At 29.4% G+C, this 19,611-nt stretch overlaps 1 protein-coding gene across 4 annotated transcripts; it reads left to right on the top strand.

The window, feature by feature from the left end:
- Positions 1-333: 333 nt before the first annotated feature.
- LOC111028346 (sodium-independent sulfate anion transporter-like) lies at positions 334-19,472 on the top strand. 4 transcript variants are annotated; one of them, XM_022306961.1, is made up of 13 exons: positions 334-516; positions 13,520-13,641; positions 13,942-14,189; positions 14,311-14,506; positions 14,602-14,822; positions 14,948-15,155; positions 15,263-15,430; positions 16,614-16,775; positions 16,990-17,130; positions 18,116-18,261; positions 18,325-18,489; positions 18,559-18,719; positions 18,789-19,472. In XM_022306961.1, the coding sequence occupies exons 2-13, from the start codon at positions 13,530-13,532 to the stop codon at positions 18,826-18,828; spliced, it is 1,968 nt and encodes a 655-aa protein (XP_022162653.1). In that variant the 5' UTR covers positions 334-516; positions 13,520-13,529; the 3' UTR covers positions 18,829-19,472. The 4 variants fall into 4 exon arrangements, with proteins under 4 accessions (XP_022162653.1, XP_022162650.1, XP_022162651.1 ...); XM_022306958.1 differs by having other exon boundaries at positions 13,936-14,189; XM_022306959.1 differs by lacking the exon at positions 334-516 and adding an exon at positions 6,864-7,335 and having other exon boundaries at positions 13,936-14,189.
- Positions 19,473-19,611: the final 139 nt, after the last annotated feature.

The following is a 19,611-nucleotide window of genomic DNA, read 5'->3' as shown; positions in this document are numbered from 1 at the left end:
AACATTTTTTAAATTGTTTGTTTACTTGTATTTAAAATTATAGGAGGCACATATACTCTTTGAAAAATATATTTGAATACATTTTTATTCAAGTATTAGTATTGTATTGCTGATAAGTGATATTACCTATTTGAAAAGTATTTTTAACAATTATATAATATAAAATAGAGTGAATGCAAAGAGAGCTGGTTAGGGGCGGGGATGCCTTATAATAACTACTCATATATGACATTTGCTGCTCTGGTAATTAAACTTGAAATTAAAAAAAAACCTTGTCGCGCCAATGTACGATTAATTTCATGCGGTTTTTTTTATGTTTTTTAAACAAACACGAATTAAACTTGCAGTCTACTCGCATTGTCACTGGACGACTGGACGTTTCAAACAATTGTATCCTTCGTTTCTTTTTCTACTCTGTGCAGTGGCCAAATCACTTATTATTTTATATATATACATACGGTATACCTACGGGCTACGAGTCTCATCGGCCATCGGGTGTGCGCTTACGCAGAACAGGTACGATTAAAAACAGTATTATTTTATATATTATTATTATTACATCGATAACGCATCTATTTCAAATTCATAATAACAATTACCTAATTTAAAAAAAAATGAATTTGGTCCACGGAGAAAGTAGAAAAAAAATATTATTATTTAGTCCAGAAAGTTATAATTTTTAACCATGCTTTTTTTGACATTAACATTTTTATATTGTTGTAAGGAACAAAAAAACCGGAGAAGTCACTCTGCTGTTTAATAGGTTTCGAGTGCCCGTAGGCACGTCTTTATTGAATATATTTGAGTTGGTCAATGTAGTAATGGAAGCAATTAATGCATTATATTTTGGATAGCGTATCAGCCTCTGATTTTTGAGGATATTTTGTATTTTTTTTTATATTGCTAATACGCTAGGTTAGGTTTATAGGTAGACTGTAGAGTTAGAGACGAATAAGTGAAATTGATGATAAACAGATTTTGATCACACTTAGAAGTTAGAAGTTACCTATATATTAAAAATATTCAGATATGTATTAATAATTATTAGAATATCAACACCATTTGATTTGATGTATTGTCCATATTTTAAACGATTTTTATTTTCGGGAAAAGACTAAACGAGAATGTATAAATTATAATGACATGATAAATCGTTCCACTGTAAAGCAATAGCCAATAGGTAAAACCCTTGTACAAAATTCATTTTATGGAATATCCGACACGATTTTGTAATTCTTTCGGGGACACGGAACTATTTGAGGGGTCCACCCTGCGTAAGAACTTCTATCTCTTTTCTCCTCCGTCTATGTTGAATTAATTTTTTGCCAAAAACATCGCATATATATTTTATTCTTAATTATTTTAATGTTAAATATTATATCATATTTTACTGTTGTTGAGTTATATAAGTGAGTACCGATGTTTAGGTACCTACTTATAACTTACAGTTGAACGGTGTAGAAAATAATAGGTTTGTGGTATAAATAAAGCTCAAAATTAGTCTAAGTGTTTTGTTTATTTAATTGTTATAATAATTATTAAATGATACAAACATTTAATCTTTAATGAATAGGTAGTGAAGATATAGAGATCAAAGTAAGTTAGAGTGCCGTTTGGACAGAAACAATTACTCAAAATATACTCGCCGAACTCCGAAGGTATTGTACATTTCTATAAATTCCATTCCTATGTAATATACGACTTGATAAGGCGTCACTCACGAAGGAGCATATAATATTTAAAATGATAATGCCTCTTGTTTTTAGTTCGTTCCATATATTTTTGGACAAACAAAGATATTTTTTGTCCTCAAACACATACGCCGTTTAATCGCACCTAGTTATCGTTCCAATGCAAATATCTACTATATCTAGACTTATCTTCTAAATAACGGAAATCGGACTTGCCTTTTTTAATTCTGCAGTCTCGAGAATAATAATAAGGTATTTGTGCGCGAATGTCTGACATAATAATTTAAGCTAGGTATGTGCCTCTGTGCGTGTATTGTGCAGCTTCGTGCTGTACAACAGTACAAATATGTTCATATATATATACGATATACCTGAAATATTATATTATGTCAACGTATAAAATACGTGTTTTTTAACTGATAACTGTAAACTGACAGACAACTGTTACACATACAGTGATAACGATATAATATTATACACTCCACGTGATTGTGGGTATTATACTTAAACACTGCTTAAATAGGATTTTATTTCGGGGGAGGGGGAGAGTTGTAGGTACCCAAGATTCTTATATTATGTATGGTTGAACTCCTACCCCCCTTCTATATACGCAACTGCTAATACGTTTCTCTCACATCGACAACTGGCGAAGATAACCAGACAAAGTCACGAGACAATACTAACTATGCAATTTTACAATCAACTATAATAAACTTTCAGAAAGAGGTGCGTTTTTAAACATTTTGTTTCGATGGCATTTTAATTTTTAGTAAGCAAAATTAACAATATTACGATTAAAAAAGAAATTTTATTCTAAAAGCAAATAAACTGCAGAAATTACATTAGTACCTAGGTACAAGATACTAGTGATTAAAGCCTATACTATAGCGGTAGAAACATACGGTCTGTGAGCTTATGACGCATGTGTTAAGTATCTTATACAGTAACAGTATACACCTGTAATAGAAGTTATATTAATTATTAATTAGGAACATACAAGAGTTGGGAATAACGGGGTGGTTCAGAAAAATATAAGAGGAACGTCGACAGCCGTCTTGATAAAAACCACAACAAAATATTGTCATGAGCTTTAAAAAAAAAAATGTTAGTAAGTGAATACTGACTGAATAGGTACCTACCTAATACTGAATATTATTTACAATTATTAAAGAGAACCACCTTGCTGAACCTTGCTCTCTTGCAGTCGTTGCAGACCTTTCTAGTATATGCTAGTCTCAGTCCAAGATGGTAACGACTAACCAGTGATAAATATTGTACTTAACTGCAGTTATTAGCATTGTTTCATAGTAGTTGTACGGTCAGCAACGACTTGAATGAGTGGTAGAGTTCATCGCCTGTTTTTTATAATAATTAGTCACCCGACTTCACACGGGTTTCTACTGTCAACTAGTCTATCTTTCTATCGTTTTTCGTTTTGCTTCTGTTGAAATATGTAACACAAACCCAATTACAATGACTTTATGATTTTACACTTCTTAGTTATGGAAATATGGACATATTTTTCACGTGAACACAAAAAAACTGGATGCAAAAAAAATATTTTATATCATTTTTACATGCCATATTTCTATACTTATTAAAAGATAGTTGTATTATAATCTGTAGATAATCATTTAAATAAATATAAAAAAAACATTCGATTTTCGTGAGCCATAACTAATGGTATGTGTGAGTCGTTCTATAGTAACTCAACCTTTAGGATTTGAAAAATAAGCTATAACCTCCTCCGAGTCTCAAGGAAACTGTTGATACAATTTTTAGTCAGTAAGTAGTTTTTTATTCTATAGCGGATAAAGAAAGTCAGAAAGAAAGATGAATATAGATAATAGACTATTTTGTTACAATTCGAATAATCGGCATTAGGGTTTCTTGTTTCTTAATACATATTTTGCTTTTTGTTGTAATATGAGCAGTAATAGGACTCAAACTCAAAAAATGTATGCTAACTCAGAGCAACATCAATAATATACGAAGAACTATTTACCTGGACTCGCAAACGGGAGGCGTGATGTGGGCATGTGGCAGCTGCCCCTCTTGAAAGGTGAACTTTTTTTCCCCAAATAAAGTTTAATAACTTATGAAAATGTAAGACAATCTTATATTATCTTGGACCATAACGTGATATTAATAAATCATCTTAAAAAATATACGATTATGTAATGGACGAGAACTGTGTAACCAAAAAGTCTGCCCTTCTTTCCAGCAAGGTCTGAGCAAGTCTAATGGCTACTTGTTATTAATTATATTAGTGAATGGTCTCCTCGACCGAGGGACGAGCGAATAATGTATAATTATCATGTAATATTATTTGATGTCAAAATGTAATTCGTTTTTATTTTTATTGATCTTGATTAGAACTTTGGCTTTTATAGCGGTCATTAGTTATTAGTAACACTTTGAATTTTAGTTTTTTTTCTCACTAATAACTTTTGATTTTATTTTGTCAAACGGATTGATTTATGTTATTAAAAAAATGAGGTTTTAAATTGTTGATGTTAACCCCCGAGTCTGATCTGTGTAGATCATCTAGATGGTGTTCGTAATTAAACTAATTGGTATTGTATATAATATATATATATATACACATAGTTGATGGAAGCGGAGCAGATAGGTTTATAATAATTGGTAAAAATGCGTATTTATTGCTGTATTTATTTATTTTATTTTTCGTATTTATTTTTTTTATTTACAGTTACACAGACGTAGTATTAAATAATTAAAACACAAAATATCCTCAAAATCCTTATTACTGTACTCAATTAGAGAGAATCTAATCCGAGTAAATATTGCTAACTAGGTAATTATTATTGTACAAAATAAAATTTAAGATTAAAAAACATAGTATTTGATGTATATAATTTATAAATCATGTTTAATATGATCATATAAATAAATTATTATAAATTATAATGGACATTATAATAATATATTTTTCATGTATTTTAAGACTATTGAAATTTGAAGTTATAAATATTTAATTCAAACTTAATGCAAAATTGAATTAATTTATATGTAAGTATTTGTCGTATATACAATTCATATTAAACTGTATTTTATAATAACATTGAATTTGGCATTTGGTCGGTAACTACCAGTTATTCAGTAATAACAAAACATATTCTTGTACATCAATAAAAATATTTAGAAAAAAAAACATTGTTTTAAGAAAACATTAATTGAAAAACAACATAATATATAGGTAGGTACTTCTTCACACGTATTTGTATTCAGGTACCTCCTACTAAACAGATTGGAAATGATTTGCGAATAATGAAAGAATTCGTGTCCTCGTCCTTGTCAGTTATGCGAGTTGATTTGAAACACGTTACGACTTATGAGATGATCACTATATAATAAATAGCGGTTATGGCAAATGGATAGTAATTACGACGAGAAATAACATTCAACGAGTTTTATTTTTTATTGTATCAGGTCAGTAATTTATTGAATTTTTTAAAATATTTATTGTTTGAGTAATGATTCAATCGCAATTATTTTTACTTATGAAAATATTTGAACTTTAAAGTAACCATAATATACCTACAATTTACACCCAGGGTAATATTAATTTATTAATTTTTCATTCATATATTATAGTTGTTTTGGCATATACCTACATATTGTTTACAATTAAAAATAAATATTAAAAAATTAAAATAAATTGTAAATGCGAAGTGTTGACATCATGGTCTTGCTCAGGGTGGGTTAGGGTGTTAACTCCCCCCCCTTATGAACACTTGACAAATATATATGTACTTACTACTTACATACAATTATGATTTTAATTCATAACGTATATTAAATATTGATTATATTGTATTACAAAATGTTGAGGAGGGTTATTCAAAATTCCTGATCACGCCTCTGATTACCATGTTGGGTAATGTCAGTAAGATTGTATAGGGTGAATAAGGGAAGGGGTTACATAAGGGTTTAAACCTCTCCCCAAGGCCTTTAATTTATACAATTTTTTAGAATAAAATATGAGTTTAAAATTATCGGCGAATTATATGACGCATTAAAATCCACAATATTTTGTCATTTTTGATATAATATATAAAATATAAGAACACATTAATTTTTCGGTCAAAAAGAGTCGACCGTGGACTATTTTTCAATAATATAGGATTAACGAGTATTTCAATTACGACTATATAGCCATGGTCACTATACATACCTAATATTATAAGTATATAAAGGTGATAACACGTGACGGCCATGCGATCGTTTAAATTTGATGTTACCTAAAAATTAATCGTTAATTTTTTTATATTTAAACATAGGTACCCGTTTTTATGATGTTCACAATTTGCAGGATAACACTATAACAGACACATTTTAAATTTGAACAAACATTATAAGCATTAAGTATAGGTACCAAGTGTCAAGTGTACCATTATTCATTAAGTAGAACGTAGGTACCCATACGTTTTCAGAACTCTGCTCCTATATGACAACAAACAGATAGGTACCTACTATTATTTTTCAGGCCCCTGCAGGGGATACCAAGTAAAACGAGTTTATATAAGACACACGTGTGCGTTATACTATTTGTACGTGTATTTATAATCATTATTTTTTTTTTCATTAAAAACCATGAAGTTTATTGGTTTAACATTTCACAAGTACGGTTGCAGTCTTACAATTATAAGATGGTTACATAGTTGGGTAAGAATTCATTTTAATTTCAAGTTAAATTTTATTGTACAGGTTTGTTTTTCTTAATAAGTCAATCATAATATGCTTGATGTTTTGTGTGTTCGGATTGAATCATTATTAATTATATTATTATTAACTATCACAAATTAAACAAACTGCACAATGTAACGACAACGGGGAGACACCAGAATGCTATTAAACCGACCACCGTTCGTACGTTATAGTTTGTGGACAATCGTTAAACGATAACACTTTAATATATTAATGCTAATGAGTATTAATATAGTATGTAGAATGTACATACGCAGATAACCGTGTAGATGTTTAAACGATATTGTGACAGTACGAAATATAAATTAATAAGCATTACCCCAAACGCGCGCGTGTAAACACAAGCAGTGTAATAATAATAATAATAATAATAATAATAATAATAAGAATAAGAATAACAACAATATTATACCTAATAAATAGACGCACTGCACGACATTTGGTCGTTAGTGTAACGTCGGAGACTTGCGGCAGTGTCCGACTGCATACGCGTACGATATAATATTATATGAAGTCATTCAAGTCTGTATTATAATTTCTTCAACATCTATATAGAGGGCTATACATTTGTGTATTGTGACCTATCTTATCGTATACATACCGCATATACTTCGCTAATTATTAATACAATATCTACATTACGGACATCGACAAACAAAATTTTTTAGTGATTTATAAGTTTTATTTTCAGTCGTAATTTTCTGTGGTATCGATCCGATCAAAATAATACTATAAATTATAATATAATAGGTGCCCACATTGGTCATCGTTATGATCTGTACTTAAAGATCGTCCAAAAACAAGAATTATACCTCATAAGTCATAACTGACTGCCACCTACTAAACGGTCTGCGAAATTCGAGTTTTTGTATAATACTATACAGTTGTTTCGGATTGGGAGTTTCTTGAGTAGGTAAGTACCACTTGATTTTATGAAGAAAAAAAGCTATGCGTATTGCGCGATGAATTATTGTATAATAGATAATATACATGGACGACTTAAGCCGTACAATTTATCGACTGAAAAATATTTTGAAATCGAAACAATGTTAACGAATACGATCCTACGGTTGACATGCTACTGTATCACTTGATAAATATATTAAATTGACTATGAAAATGGAATACATTTATGTTGGTATAACTGTATAAGTATAGTAAGTCTCAAATTATTAAAGTCTCTAACGTATATACAAATACTGATCCTGAGTAATCTGGCGACGGATCTGGTGGGGGAAGGGGTTACAATTTTGTTAAAACACAAAATATTCAATATTCATTGATTATAAATACAATATTTGTAGTATTTATCAATGATAGTATCCAGTGGTAGGTATTGGGGGGGGAGGCAAGTGGGGGTTTTATTATAATTATATATTGAACTATACAAGGTGGTTCACTAAGCATGCTCACTCTCTTTTTACATTTAATAATACATTTATTTAAATTCTGGTTTTTTAACTATTCAGTTTACTTAGGGACTGAATTAATGATAAATACCATTTAAACCGTGTAATTTAGTGATGTACCTATCTAAATTATAAACTTCTTTTTATTTTGTGCGGAGTGAAGGATGTATTGATTTTTTACAATTATGTAGGTTTTTATTTTTGTGGTAGCGATAATTTGGATCTAGTATTCTAGTTGGCATTTTTAGGAAGTTAAAATTGAAAACTCTTAATGCTTTTTAAAATAATCGAGAAAAACAAAAAAAAAAAAACAAGGAAGCTACTTACTCCATATTTTTTTCCTTTAGAGATATCAAAGATATATTTTTTTTTTTACTGACGTTTCTGAGGCGATAAACAAAACATTAAGTATATACCTAAAATCTGTTGGAAAGCAAAAAGATTTATTCAGCCAAAAAGTTGTATGTACTATGTATTATTTTATTGTATTATATACATTAATTGTAAAAATTGTAATGTTATTAATTAAATAATTTTTTGGTGACGTCGGTTATTAAAAAGTTGTACCACCATCGCTCAGAATTGTTTTTCATCGTACACAATAATTTATCATTGCATTCAAACTTAATACATCCATCGACCATTAGTCATTAAAATGCCTATTCAGTGATGGATATACTCTGGTACCCTGCCCTAGTATTGTACGGTAGAGCGGTTATCTAATTGACGACTTTTTTTAAACTAATGAGAACCTTTTTTCTGTAAATTTTTTAGCAAAATATTGCATGGAAATTTTGATGTACTTATCTAAGTAAAAATGTGAACAAGTAATTTTTGAATTATTTAATTTTATTTTTGTGTATTAATAATACAGGCTCAGGTTTGAAAGATATGGCAGGTACGATGGTTTGAAAAATATTGTAACTATTATTAATAAATCAACATATTTTTATAATTTGTAAAAATTGTCAGAGTATAATGAATACTAAATTCAATATTACTATTTACTACACATATTTTATATTTTTGTGTAACCATTTTTAAGGACTATTATCTTTATAGTGTTTAGGTACATTTAATTACTATACTAACATAGAAACTACTGAGTCAAATTTTGATTTGGATTCATTCAACTTTTCAAAAAAAAATATCTGTTTAAAATTGTATGGTAAAACATGTTAATTTTTGTATGTAGATAACATATTTGTATCGCCAGTCGCAACTATACTCCTTTAATGGCACCAATATAAAATCTTAATAATTGAAAATATGACCATCAATTAATAGTATAATACTTACTTAAGAATGTCAAAAATCGGAATTTTAATTAACTCATTATTAAATGAAAAAATGTGAATAAGGCATATTTCGCGGGGAATAGCACTTTATTATATTATTGTAACGAATAACGATGATAAATAACTTATAATTGATATGTATAATAGAACATAGGTACAGTCGAATATTAGAATTATTGTTAATGTTAACGCTACCTAGGATAATCTACCTGTTGTATTTATAACTTGCAATGTCCATTTTAATTGTTTACCTATACTAAAGAATAGATTAAATATATTTATGGTTATAAATTATTATATTTTGTGTTTATATGAACTGCACTGTACAATTTACTAATCGTGACATTTTGAATGGTATAATATTATTATATAGGTAATCATTTAATTCAAATAAATACATAATTTCGGTTACCTATAGCAAAAAACAATTATGATAAGAACTCAATAATAATTGAAATTGGAGTGTTCTGTGTTGATAACAATTTATTTTTAATTGAGAACCACCATTTCTAATGTAAATTGTAAAGTACACACATTAAAAAAAATGATAATTCATTTGATTAAAATTTGAAAGAGCAGTGAACTTTATTTACTTACTAACTTTATCTATGTACTAAAGATAATAACCAGTAGTACCTACTATTTAAAAAAAATATACATAACATTTTATGTCATACTTGTAGGTACCTTAGTACCTAGTTATTATTGAACAAAGGCAGTTTTAACAAATTATAAAATGCTTATATGTTAATATTAATAATGAATAAGTAAAATTTTAAAATCATCATATAGGATTTGTATATAGAAACCTATTATCCTTAGAAGATAAAGTTTAATAATTTAAAATTAGAAACTAAATTACTTGTAAAAATTTGATGTGTGCTCATTGAATTTTAAAACAAAAACCATCAACTTGACGGTTTACAGAAAAAAGGCGGTTTTCATTTGAAGAAATATGTTTGTATCGCCACAGACCACTCTTTGAAATGTCATGAAAAAATATAAACATTTTAAGATATGTCCTTAAATATACTTATAGATTTGATCGAACTAATTATTTAAGTAAAAGGGGGTCGAGCATACCAATGACATTAAATTCACCAGTATGACCAGATATTGGACCAGCATAACCGCCTGGTGGATCACTCCGTATATTATGAATCAAACAAATTAAAAATAAAATAGGCTTAATAACTATGACTTAATTTTAATGGGCTACGTTTAAGAGTTATACTCAAGTAATAATATATGGTTTGTATTATGTCTCCTGTATGGCTATTGGCTATATACATTATTGTTATTATTTATTTACGTATAATGTGTTATGTATATTTAAACATTTTAAACACTCAAACAATTTAATACTTTAATAAGTATTAATCAGTATTCAAATTGTCAGCGATATAAGTTGAAAAAAACACGACTTATTAGGTACTCAGAACAGTCAGAACTGATATTTTGTTGAATTTTGTATGAAACATGTTTAATTATTATTTTGCGGTTTATGTAGGTATTGCCGTATCGGTATGGTCTTCATTAATTTTTTTATTTTACGATACTGGGTAAACAATCAGACTGGTGACTAGCAAGTAATAATTTGATTTGTGACTTTTTTTTTTTAATAATACAAAATAAGTTGTGAATTTATAATGTAGGTATAAGAAAAAGAAACTCATACATTTAATTAATGATGAATTCATATCAATTGTATTTTAATTATTTTATAACTGAATAAATCATTTAGGTACGTAACTATATAATATATTTATTTGATGGTCGAGACAAATAGTTTTTTTTACTTATTAATAATAAATTATAAATTATAAAATTAAATTTTGTAATATATATAATATTCATAATATTATAGTATTGTTTATACCTACCTAATGTTTTTTATACCTTACAATTAAGTTTCGTTAACCGGTGCTACACATTACCAAGTAATTGGTCGTTAGAATATTATATTGATGTTTAAATAAATGAAAATGTACTATTTTCACAAGCTCATAATTTCTGAATTAACACAGATATGAGTATATGACACTCATGGTGTATACACGAGATATTGTGGTAACAAAATATATTGAGGATTTTAGAAAATAAAACTATCTGTATGACTGTATGTATATAGGTCTGTACTCTTGACTCTCTCTGTTTCCTGTTGAACGATGATTTCGGTCCGACTGAACCTTATCTCTAAATTGAAATTATTTAAGATAAAATAATTCAAGGTCACAATGAATAATAATTTTATCAGATTAATAATAAATCTTACCATAGGCACATGAAAACTCTAAGCGAAATAATTCGCGATTTCTGCTAATACAATTATTGTATATAATATATTGTAATATAAATTCATCAATTAATTACATAATAATGTAAAGTACAAATACAAGTACAAAGTGAAGACATTAGGTAACCGCTTTGCTCTATATAGTAGCTTTCGACTGTGTGTTGTCATTGAATCTAATCAAATTTTGTTAATTTCTAACCTTTTTATGGACCAATATACACATTTTTATTGACAATTATCGAAAAAAACTCACATGTCAATAAATAGTTCTCAAAGAGTCGAAATATTTTGAAAATTATACTATGTATAGAAAATGTTAATGTCAAGATTTGCTTACAATTTAAAGCATCTACGGTTATTTGTTTTTGAATTACAATCTAATAAGAAAATCGTTTGGTCAAACACTGGTTTTGCTTAAAAATTCTTGATTTGAAAAAAATTTTAATTTTGTTTTTCCCAATTATTAAGAATGGTACTGGACATTTTTTACTTTTGATGTTCCTAAGAACCAATTAGATTCGCTTTCCTTCCAAAAAAGATAACAGTTAAGTTGAAAACATATGCATTTTTAGACTTTTAGTGCTCCAAAAAGGTAAATGACATATATAAAAAAGTAAAAACACACATTGTGAAATCAATTAATTCATCGCTCTGCTCAGAATCTACATCTATATAATTAATTAATAATAAATTACTACCATGTCTACTCATTGAACTGACATTATTGCCCTATTGTAGATCCCCCATTTATGTACATATAATAAGTGTACAAAAGCGAAGAGTTACAGATTTATTTCTATATGACAGTTTACGGCAGAAAAAATTCATAATGAGCGTGTATATTTCATGTTCGTAATTATCCGTGAATGAAACAGTGACTTGAAAGATTACCATTAACCGTCGTCAAAATATATGGCGACAAGTGCGAAATGGACCCTTAGCTTTTTAACGTTTTTTATTTCATTTGCTTCGTATGTGTACGCCGACAAAATCAATAGCATCACTGCCATATAGTGTACTAGATTCAAAGACGTAGTCGTACATTCCAACAACAATAATCAATCTTCAATCAATTGAACAAACTATATGTGCGTGTAAAGTTGTCTCTCATCGATTCGATTATTTTCTTGTCAATAAAAAAAAAAAAAATAAATAAATAAAAGAGAGATAAAAAAATATTGCGCCGATACTGTACACAGTTGATTTATTAATTGTTTGCCTGATGGACCATCCGGACATTATTTGTCACACTCGCACGCTCCATATTTATTATTCAGTAATTTATTAATCATTATATTCGTGTTGTTGATATAATAATAATGAGCGTTGGCTAATTTTAATGGGCCCTACAGCTACGCGCAGCTGCAATACTCAGACATTGACCCACCAATGGCGTAAACTAACAATTATATTGGTCCGTGAAATGAAATGCCGTTTTCAGTTTTCATACGGCGATTGGTCAGTGGGATAATTTTGAGCTCAGAATCTGCTTACTAGGTACACCTACACCTAACACCAGTAATACCTATTAAAGTAGATCAATATTATGATAATATACAAACAGCAAAACTTTTTTAACATTTTATTTCATACAGCATTCCATAATTTTACACAAATTAAAAAAAAAAATCATTTTAAATAAATTAAAGTTAAATATTTTATACTTACACTTATGTATTTACAACCATTTAACTGAAGCGATATAATAAGAAGACATGATTGAATATATAATAGGTATAAGGTATATATTAAACTTATCGTTACTAAACCTTGTAATTTTGGAATTAGAAATTTGACGAATAGGCTGCATTTTTGCGGCCACGTCCCCCCCATCAGAACGGCCGGCATCCGAAATACTTCCTGGCGAAACGGCCACGGCAATTGTAAGAACAAATTATAACTATGTAAAATATACAATATAATTTTATTTGATAGCTACCTATAATTATTCATCTGTAGTAAATTATCATATTACATACCGGTTACCCTCAACCTATTTAAACAAAATATATATAGGTACCTACCTATAAACAACTATGACATACAACTATTTATAAAATTATATTAATATAAATGTAATGATTTAATTTTCAGGTTGCTCTAAATGACCATTATTAACGATGATAACGATCGACACCAAAATCGATGTGAAAAGATGGAGGTGAACGATAATAATTTAAGATCTCAATACACAATAGGCAGCAACGACTTTATACGTAAGTAACTACAGATCATCAATAAAAACAATTAAGCAATATATCATACATTACAATACCCACTTAATATAGTATATAATATATATATATTTATACGTCTTCGTCTTATAAATTATTGCTATTGTCAATAACTGATCGCTTAAGATTTGCAATAAAACTTTCTAAAGAAACGACTTTTGAATTGATTTATTATGATATTAATCAATAACAGTTTTTAATGGAAAACCGTTACTAGTTAATATTGTGATGCATCAAGTCAAGTTAGAAGAAATTGATGTTAAATACGTATCACAGTTGTAGACGAAGTCGGGGAAAGACCTAAGAAAAATGTCAAAGAAAAATTTCACGAATTCTCGTCGTGTCTGAACAGTAATTCAAAGACAGTGTTCACGTACAAAACAATTACCAAAAGACTGCCGATTTTACAATGGTGGCCGACGTATTCCACAGCCGACTGTATCGGAGATCTTCTGGCGGGCATCACCGTCGGTCTGACGCTCATCCCGCAATCGATGGCCTATTCCGCTCTAGCCGGTCTACCGCCACAAGTAAAATTATTTATGATATATTATATGGTATCATTTTTTTATCTGTAATTCGTCCGATTGCTGTATAGTTGACGTCTCGTAATATACTTACTTATACTGCTGCGTTTGATCTCGTTTCCAGCAAGGTCTTTATGGTTCGTTCGTCGGCAGTTTGATGTACGTCTTCCTCGGCACCTGTAAAGAAGTACCCATGGGACCGACGGCCATCATATCGCTAATGACGTACAACACGCTCCACGGACTCGGACCCGTGTACGGCACACTACTGTGTTTCTTAACAGGTGTCATCCAATTGATAATGGGCGTAGTGGGACTAGGTAAACTTCGTCGAATGCGCATCGGCTGTTTATAAATTATATGACGTTTAATTAATTATTATAATATAATAATTCCCCCGATATTGTTGCCAAAGGCTTTTTGATCGATTTCATTTCCGGACCAGTGAACTCGGGGTTTACGTCTGCCGTCGCGATACTCATCGTCGCTTCACAAATCAAAGACTTGATTGGCGTCAAAGCCGCGGGGACAACGCTATTGGACATGATAATATCGATATCCAAAGACATTAAAAATTTTCAACTGGGCGACACGTGGCTAGGGATAATTTGCATCGTTATTATTCTCTTGTTGAGGGTAAGTACCTATATGGCTATAAAACAGGATTCAAGTACAGATAAGTTCATTTTGTACATCGTCTCTCGTACCTATACCGGTTATTTGCGTGGTTTTTATGTATGCTGGTTTTTGAAACGTTTAAGAGAATGGCTTTGTGTCAAATCGGGCCCAAAGACGTGAAAGAGCAGACCACGTTCCACAAAATCATGAACCGATCCATGTGGCTGATCGGTACATTCAGAAATTCGATAGTGGTTATCGTTAGCAGTTACGTGGGTTACGTGTACATAACTTCGACGGGACACGACGTGACCTCTGACGCAATACCCCCGATACCGTTCAAAGTGGTTGGTAAGTATATAGACACGAACACTGCAGACCATCCAGACTACCATCATGGTAGTGGGTGGGTATGGGTATCCGTACCAGGTGATCGTTAAAATGATTATGTGTTGCAGGTAAAATACCGTCTGGTTTGCCAGAATTCGATCTGCCAAAGTTTAGCATCACACAAGATAACGGAACTACAGTAGGATTCTTTGAAATGGTCTCGAACATAGGTTCTGGAGTTATAGTGTTACCGATAATAGCACTGATTGAGACCATTTCCATATGCAAAACATTCGGTCAGTTAAATTTAATATTAAATAATATAATAGTAGTTGTAGGTCAATTTTAAACAGAGCCTTGTTAAGGGAGTGGCTTAGACACGTTTGTTTGTTACTGAACTATTTATAGGGGGGGGGGCGGTCATCGTTTCCGCCAAATCTTTTTCTAAATATATTATTGAGTTTAAGTTTGAGGACCTATAGTTTATCTACGATGCAATCGATCATCGATGTATGTCGCGATAGCATGGGAAAAATCATTTGATATTGACGATACCTTAAAGATATGATTGATTTTACACGTAGTAATTCTTAGTTATCATAAATAAATATAAATCCGTCTAACCCATAGTGCAGTATCATGTGTAGATAGGCGAGTCTTGAGTAGTCACTGTGACAACAACGACTAGTAAAAAATATTTTTGCGGCAGGTAATTAAAAACACTACTGTTTACTGGTTTATAACTTATAAGTACAATACATACCAATAGTTAATTTAAAGTATGCCTAATGTATTATGTTTGTGTATATTGTACGTACACTTTAATAGTTTTACGAGTAATCATTATGTTTAACAATCAATATATTGTAGTACTTATAAAGTTTTTTCCTATTGGATTAACGATACATAATAGGTATAATGTTGACTTAGTACTCAGTAAGAATAATCATATAAATTATATTATCCAAAAAAATAAGGAATTATAATGCTTAAGTTGTAAAGGGCACAATTATTACTATTAACAAAAAATTAAATGACCTACAACCATACCTTCTTGTATTAAAATAGCTTGTAGACTATTGCAATGTGTTTTTAAAGTGTTGATACGTATATAAATTCTAATAAATATGAAAATATTTAAAATAAATATCACTCGTTGGCCGTTGCATTTTAGTAGGTCAAAACAGTAAAAATCAAGTAAAAAATGTAACAAAAAAATTCTTGAGATATTATTACTTGTATAAGTTGTATTACTTATTATATATATATATAAGATTGGTAAGACTTAAGACAGACCTACATGTACTCAATCTGGTCAAAATAAAAACTTTACAGTACTTGTTTAAATCTATAGGAAAAAAGAATTTTTTCCAAAAAAACCATTTTTTTATGAAATTTTCCAAATTTTCCTTTTTTTTGTCAAAACTTTTTTTCCCCTGAAATGTTGATCCTTAATAATTACTATACGTTATTCTACAGCCGACGGTAAGCCCGTTGACGCCACACAAGAGTTACTGGCGACTGGTCTGTGCAACATCGGCAATTCGTTTTTCCACGCGTATCCAGGCACTGGGTCTTTTTCCAGGAGTGCCGTGACCGCAGCTAGTGGAGTTCGAACTCCGATGGAGGGTTTATACGCCGGTTAGAATAATATCATTTTTTATTAATAATTATTGTATTAAAAATATCATTTGTTGTGTAAATACGTAAATAGGTACTTAAAAAATAAACAAAATATGGTAATGTAATAGCAGTGCTCCCGAAATTCGATCGCACGATTCGCTTCTTAAAGCACCGTTATTTGTAAATATCAATTTTTATTTTAACTCTCAAAAATTCATAATATTTTTTTTAGGTATTTTAGTCATCGTTGCCTTGCTTTTTTGTACACCCTATTTGTATTACATACCAAAAGCGGCTCTTGCAGCGATCATTATTGCCGCGGTCATATTTATGGTTGAAGTGCGCGTGGTCAGGCCTATTTATAGATCGAAAAGTAAGTAAATACATGATTTTTATATTCATATTTAAATAAGAAATACGATGAAATTCATCAAGCTCGTATATTCGGTGGATGATAATACTAAGCAATAAGCATGCTCATCCATCCATGTCTTAGGTTAATTATTTATTTATTCAAATTCTGAATTTAGAGTTCTTAAGTGGGAATACCTACTACTTAAGATATTTTCAAGTATTTAGATTTTTAAACTATTTAAGAAGTATCTGGTGCCTGAATGTCTGATGCAATATCCACATTTTTTTATTGTATATTGTTAAGTGAATGATTTTTTTGAAAATGTTGATGTGTCTAAATTATAATTAAAACGATTAGTTTTGGAGTTATTAAAATGTATATTACATAGGTCAATAGGTATTACTTCTAGTAGAATAATAGTCCTTAGAAATGGTTTTACAAAAATTAAAAATTTATGGAATATTTAATCATGTATACTTGTTAATAGCTAGTTATAACTACTTCTTAAAATCGAATAATTATAATAAATTAGTGATAAGTAATAAAATATTATAAATTGGTAATTAATGAAAAGTAAATTAGTAATAAATTACAATTATTTTTAAATAATCATAACCCTCATATCTTCTAAACCTATTATATTGGATGTATTATCCTTAATACACAAAGTTAAATATTTTGAAAACTACTCGTTTGAATTTTAATTTTGATACACCAAATTTTTTAAAATAAGCCATTGGCTTAACAACATATGGAAAAAAGAGGTTTTTCGAAAAATAGATGTTGTCATCATTTTTGACAGTTCTTAAATGGTAAACAGAATATAAGTTTTTTAATTTATGGTCCTTTAGTATATAATATACCTAGTACTTCATTAAAAAATCAGGATTTGAATAAATTCATTAATAAAGAAAAAATGTCGGTTATGTATTCTATATACGCCATGAGTTTTAAAATTGTAATATTTTGTTTTTTACTCTTACGTTCACCGTTTTTTCTTTAGAAAGTGATCTCATACCAGGTTTGGCAACATTTTTTGCTTGTTTGGTTTTACCTTTGGAAATAGGAGTGTTAATAGGTATTGGATTGAATTTGGTTTCGATTTTATATCACGCGGCAAGACCAAAACTGTTGATTGAAGTGCATAAGGTATGTTTTTTGACAAATTTAAACGCTGTCTTATTTGTTACATGAAAAAAAACTTGATTACAGACAAGAGACGGCATAAACTATTTGATGGTCACTCCAGACAGATGTTTGGTTTTCCCGTCGGTAGATTATGTCAGAAATTTGGTGATGAAACAAAGTTTGAAACGAGAACTTCCTGTGGTCATCGACTGTTCACACATATATGGCGCCGACTTTACCGCAGCAAAGGTCTGACAAACAATGACATGAATTATTACAAAAAATTATTGGTATTCATGTTTGCACTTTTTATTTAAGGTCATCGAGATGTTAACACAAGACTTCTCGAAAAGGGGTCAAGCTTTGTTTTTTTACAATTTAAAACCAAGTGTGGTAGCTGTGTTTGAAGGAGTCCAACCCAAAGGATTCATAACATATTATCATAGACACGACTTGGATCAGTTGTTCCAAAGATGGAAGTCAGTATTCACAATATGAATGGTTTTATTGAAATACCTTTAATACTACTAAAAACTATTAATTTTTAGGCAACAACGTCAACAAATTGAAAATTCGTCGGCAGACTGACAACACAATTGGATAAAAGATTTTATGAATTTAATTTTTAATTTTAATATTGGTTACAATTATATACATCCACACATGTTTTAATTCTATTGACAACATTAGTATACCTATTTATACTAATTATTTAATTATTTACGATTCTGTACTTCTGTAGTGAATTTTAATACTTTGCTTGTATGATTTGTTTGATTTATTTGAACTAGATATAATATACATCATAATTTTTAAGCAGATGACATGCCTATGCATTTTTAAACTAGATAATAAGATATATAAAACTTTGAATTTTATTTATTTATTTATATTAAAATTATTGTAATAGAAACCAGCTGTAACTTTCTACTACGTTTAGTGTTAATTTATTACAATACTGTTATTAAAAAAATTATTTTTGAGAAAAAGAAGTCAAAACCTAGGTTAGGTTAAAACCTATACATAAAAACAGGGACAGAGAGAGAGAGTGAGAGAGTTTTTGTTGTTTTGATTTTTATCAAACTTGTCTTTCGTAGTTATTAAATAATATTATATTTAGAATGTGTAACATAATGATATACAAAATAGATAAACCTATTAGATATGTGTTTTTTGTATTGCAACAGTGCAACGTCAAACAATGTATTAACTTAATATATAGCTATAATCTATTAAGCAATGTGTTTTTGTAAATCACAATATTATGTCCTTTATAGTTATATAGAACGTAATAAATCATTCACATTATAAATAATTATAAATTAAATGATATACTTTTCATCAAATAATTGCTTACTACATTACTTTTAT

Source organism: Myzus persicae, unplaced genomic scaffold (assembly GCF_001856785.1).
Source record: "Myzus persicae strain clone G006 unplaced genomic scaffold, MPER_G0061.0, whole genome shotgun sequence".
In the NCBI taxonomy this organism is placed as follows: Eukaryota; Metazoa; Arthropoda; class Insecta; order Hemiptera; family Aphididae; genus Myzus; species Myzus persicae.
Note: the sequence above shows the minus strand (reverse complement) of the source record. Positions and strands in the feature narration are given on the sequence as shown.

Bases quoted from the DNA above. Each gene is read 5' to 3' on its own strand.
- LOC111028346 (XM_022306958.1), top strand. From the start codon at position 13,530: ATGACCATTATTAACGATGATAACGATCGACACCAAAATCGATGTGAA. The intron at 16,776-16,989 runs GTTAGAATAATA...TATTTTTTTTAG, and splicing joins GATGGAGGGTTTATACGCCG to GTATTTTAGTCATCGTTGCC. The intron at 18,720-18,788 runs GTCAGTATTCAC...ATTAATTTTTAG, and splicing joins CAGTTGTTCCAAAGATGGAA to GCAACAACGTCAACAAATTG.